Here is a 4,851-nt window from a genome sequence, read left to right as displayed (position 1 = left end):
TGCATGGCTCCAGCTCTGGCCATGTAAGAAAATAACACAAAAAAACCCTGCATACACATAGTGGGGGGCAGCAGGGATCACCCCCTCCCAGGCAGCAGCTGGTGGGGGGCTATTTTGTGGGGGCTATTTTGTTTTGTTCTGTTTTGTTTTTTTAAAGGGCCAGGACCTGGGGCGGGCAAGGCATCTGTGGGGGGGCTGGGAGAGCAGGTGGGAGTCGGGGGGCTTGTGGCAGAGCCCCCTCAAATGACATGGGGCAGTGGGGGGCAGCAGGGATCACCCCCCACCAGGCAAGAGCTGGTGAGTGGGGGCTTTTTTTTTTTCCTTTTCTTTTTTTCAAAGAGCTGGGGCAGGTGGGGCAGCCACTGAGAGCGGGCGGAGGATAGGGCCTGTGGGATTCGGAGATTTGGCCAATTTGGCAGCAGCCAAATTTAAGAATCAGATTTGGCCGAATCAATTCGGGACGGTGATTCAAGTCTCCGAATTGAATCACTGTTCCCTGAATTGGCTGAATCCAAATCCAAAGCGAATACTAGCCACTTCACACAGGCCTATCAGTTAATAACTAGAAAACTCTCCCTTGGAGCAAACAAGCATCCAGACCATGTTTATTGAAAAACCTCAGAACTAAGGCTCTTGTGAGTTTTGCTACTTACCCACTCATATGTAACGACCTGATTTGCTCTTTCCTGAAAGGGATTGAAACCAACACTCTGGATGAACTTGCTGTTGGTTGCTTCTCCAATTGGTGATGCATTACTCTCTGTTTTGATTTTCATTCCCTGTGGCTGGCAGCGAGAATTGGTACTGGCTGTGCCAAGATCATCCACATCCAGGTCCTGCTCATTTGCCAAATTCTCCTTTTGCAGTGCTTCATACAGTACATCAGGGTGGTTCCAGATCTGAGATGTAAAGAAAAGGTAAAGTAAAACTGCACTGGAAAAAGCCCAGCCAAGAAAGCCTGTGGATTTACAGCCTTCTGTGTTTAGTCAAGTGACAGTTTATCTGCAGGAATACTCCAGTACTTCACTAATAAAATTATTCCCCTCCAAAGTGAACTGGAAAGAAAAGTGTGAAGTGCCACAGATAAGGCAATACTGACTGGATTAAAAAACTTGATAGCAAGGAGCCTGTTTTAGTACTCTTAAGTACCTCACAGTATCCTAGCAGGGACATGTTAAAAATGCTACGAAAAGTTGAATAGTTTCTGGTGAATGTTCAAAAAGAAAAATGATATGGTCATGATATAAAACTGATAACAGAAAACACAGATCTCATTACAATTAGTCTTCATTTTTTGAAAAGTATTATTTTTAAGCCTCTTTGTGCTTGATGACAAAGTACTACTTTACACACCCACACCTGCACACACACGATGTTCTGGGAAATGCAGATTTTGTGATGAAGTAACCGAACTCTGATTCAGATCATCTCGGTGCAGTCTCTGGCTCTCCAGCTATCCTCTTGCCTGAGTTCTGACAAGCCAATTAAACTCTGCATCTCAGTCTCAGATACGAATAATGCTGCTACTGGCACACTGCATTACATCATGCAGAGCAAATTCATGTACCACAGTTGCTTGAGCTGTTACAACTGATACTAATACCTATTCAAAATTCCTTCCTAAGCAGTTTATATAGACTCCAGCCTCTTCCCCACATACTGCAGGAATTCTTTACTTTTCTTGCCAAAAACCCACCTTACAACAGACACAGAAAGCCTTAAGTGGGTTCAGTCCCAGCCAGCCACTGTTGCCTGCATCCCGGAATCGGTTCATAAACTCTGTGTAAAGAGCCCGTTGGATCTTTGACAGACGCACTAAGATGACATGTTCCTCCTTAGAGGGAAGCTGAATCTTCAGCACATTGTGGCCTCGCCTGTGGAAGCAGTAAGGGGAGATTAAGTAGAAGGAAAGGAATGTTCAGATCTATTTTCTCAGTGGCTGCCTTCAGGGTACGATTTCAATTTCCTGCACCAGTTGACTACAGAGAAGAACTTCAACTGCTTCTGTGTTTCTAATGAAGGACACCTGTAATACATTGCAACTGAAGCAGAATAGAAGGAACATTAAGCTCCATTACCAAGATCTAAAACATCACAATATCCCAGTGGAATGCACAGTGTTAAGATGGGTGATGAAGGTCTCGCTTTCTATGGGGATAAAGCAGAAAGGATGGGCTTACAGTTCTACAGAAGAAATTAAGAGATCTTGTACCTATTTATGGCTCTATCAATGACATGCTAAGCCTCTCTCTACTCAAAGCATTTGTTCATTCTGGATCTCCAGATCCTCATCTGGAAAGAAGAGATTTTCTACCTCCATGCAGAGATATTGTAATGTTTCTTTCATTAGGGAGCTAATAAAATCCATTCAGACCCTTGGATGGAAGATGCCACAAAAGTGGCATTGAGGGAAGTTATTTCCCTCTATTCTGCACTGGTGAGGCCACATCTGGAGTACTGTGTCCTGTTTTGGGCCCACCACCATAGAAAGGTGGTAGACAAATTTGAGAGAGTCCAGCAAAGGACAGCAAAAATGGTTAGGGGCTAGGGGATATGACTTAAAAGGAGAGGCTGAGGAACTGTGCTTATTTAGTCTACAGAAGAGAAGACTCACTAGGGGGGACCAGAGGGGTTTGGGGGAGACGCTGTTTCCCCTAGCGCCCGCTGGCATAACAAGGAGAAATGGGCACAAGCTGTTGGAGAGGAGGTATAGATTGAACATCCGCAAAAACTACTTCACCGTTAGGGCGGCTAGGAGCTGGAACCAACTTCCAAGGGAAGTGGTGCTGGCCCCTACCCTGGGGGTCTTTAAGAAGAGGCTGGATGCCCACCTAGCTGGACTCGTTTGAGTCCCATTTCTCTTTTTGGGGTTTTTGTTGTTCTCCCGCCCTGGCGGGGGGTCGGGCTAGAAGATCTACTAGGTCCCTTCCGACCCTTAATCTATAAATCTATGAATCTATGAAAGACTGAGGGGGGATTTGATAGCACTTGAAGAGTGGTTGCAAAGAGGATGGAGCTAGACTGTTTTCAGGGGTGACAGATGACAGAACAAGGAGTAATGTTCTCAAGTTCCAGTAAGTGAGGTTTAAGTTGGATATTAGGAAAAACTCTCTCACTAGGAGGCTGGTTACCTAGACAGCTAGTGGAATCTCCATCCTTGGCAGGTTTTTAAGGCTTGGTGTGCCAAAGCCCTGGCTAGGATGATCTATTTGAGGATGGTCCTGCTTTGTGCAGGAGGTTGGACTAGATGACCTCCTGAGGTCCCTTCCAACCCTAATTTTCTATGATTTTAATTACTTACTCAAAAACCAAAATGCATGTGGAACACCATACTGCTAGAGATACTATTCTCTAACTTAGCCACTCCTATCAGTATCACAGGAAGGCATTAGCATGAAAATTTACACCTTACACATGTAACCAGAGGTAATGACAGTGGTAGCAAATGTAGTTAAATCAAAGAATACAAGCTAGTTCGATGTAACTGTTACATCTGCATAATTCTTCAGTCCCCCTCCTCTACTCCCCCTTGAGGAAAAGAGAGCACCCATGGTAAAACCCAGGCTCCAGAAAAAAAGAAAAAAAAAAATATTAGCTGCTCTGAATACACAGTATGATCAAACAGGTTGTTTGCATAGATTAGACTGCTGGAAATGCGATGAGAACTCACCTCTGCACAAAGCCCTCCAGTAGACTATGCAGGACATGACTGCGGTACCTCATGAGACGAACATCTTGAGGAGTGCTGTCAATACACTGCCCGTTCAGGATGGGGCGCTCAAACATGTTGCTGAACTCTTGCCGGGTGCCCAGGAAGTCAGGCCGGACAAAGTCTACCATGCACCAATACTCAATCAGGTTGTTCTGGAGCGGGTAGCCAGTTAGTACCACTCGCCGCCGGGAACGGATGTTCTTCAGGGCTTGGGAAGTGCTGGCATGGCAATTCTTTATCCGATGTCCCTCATCACAGATAACCACATCCGGTCCAGGACGGGACAGAGCCTTCTCAATCCCTGAGAACAAAGGCACAAAGTTAATCAGCAGCTAACTCAACAAAACTTAAAAATGAGAGTTAAAAAGCTCTACTTATTCATGGGAAGGGGCTAAAATGGCTCAGGGGCTGGGAAATGGCTTACAGAGCCACTGGCTCCAGGCAGCCCAGGCTAGTAATGACCAGAAGTCATCATCTCTTGCATCTATTCAGTAGCTGAGGTGAAGTGAATTGGACATCTCAGTCCAGGTCCTAGTAGCCATCCTACACACAAATCCACAGTAAAAGATACTGACTGGCTCTCTTATTTGCAGCCTCACCAGAAAAATCAAAGACTTAATGGGACCTAAACATCCTTTTGGTCCTGAAAAAGTGATCCTTTCCATATTAGGATGAGGCCAACAGACAGCCCAGCTTTGTGTTTACTCTACATTAGGGGTGTGCGAAGTGGGCCCTATTCAAAGCTGATTCGGATTTGGCCTGAATCGGGGACAGTGATTCGATTCATTGATTCAGATCGCTGTCCCTGATTCAATTCAGCCGAATCTGAAGATTCAATGCTGATTCGGAGTATCAGACACAACTTTAAAAGTTTTTTCTACATACCTTGAGGTAGCAGGCGCAGCTTGCGATTGCTGTGATGCTAGGGCACATGGAGCATTTCACAGGAGTGCAGGGGGTCCTCCACATGCTTGGCAGCAAACCCGTAAGTGGACCGGAAGTCTGCCAGGGAGCATGCTGGGGGGCCCCTTATGCCTCCCTGGCTCAGCGATCGGCTGCGGAGGGAGTCTGGGTACCTCCACCAGACCCAGAATGCACCAGTCACAGAGCAGGGGTGGCTTGTGGGGGGGGGGGGGGGG

General features: G+C 46.2%; 1 protein-coding gene across 1 annotated transcript in view; it reads right to left on the bottom strand.

Annotated features, from left to right (window-relative positions):
- Window positions 1-4,851, bottom strand: part of RAD54L2 (RAD54-like 2 (S. cerevisiae)) — a 52,956-nt gene that overhangs the window by 14,346 nt on the left and 33,759 nt on the right. Inside the window, exons 10-12 of the mRNA XM_019510322.1 lie at window positions 3,671-4,013; window positions 1,697-1,874; window positions 654-899 (exon numbers count right to left, since the gene is read on the bottom strand). Coding sequence (XP_019365867.1) covers window positions 654-899; window positions 1,697-1,874; window positions 3,671-4,013 — 767 coding nt within the window. The remainder of the gene's footprint in view (window positions 1-653; window positions 900-1,696; window positions 1,875-3,670; window positions 4,014-4,851) is intronic.

Source organism: Gavialis gangeticus, unplaced genomic scaffold (genome assembly GCF_001723915.1).
Source record: "Gavialis gangeticus isolate Ggan-Ray unplaced genomic scaffold, GavGan_comp1, whole genome shotgun sequence".
NCBI classification, from domain to species: Eukaryota; Metazoa; Chordata; order Crocodylia; family Gavialidae; genus Gavialis; species Gavialis gangeticus.
The sequence above is the reverse complement of the archived record's forward strand: the minus strand, read 5'-3'. Positions and strand labels throughout refer to the sequence as shown.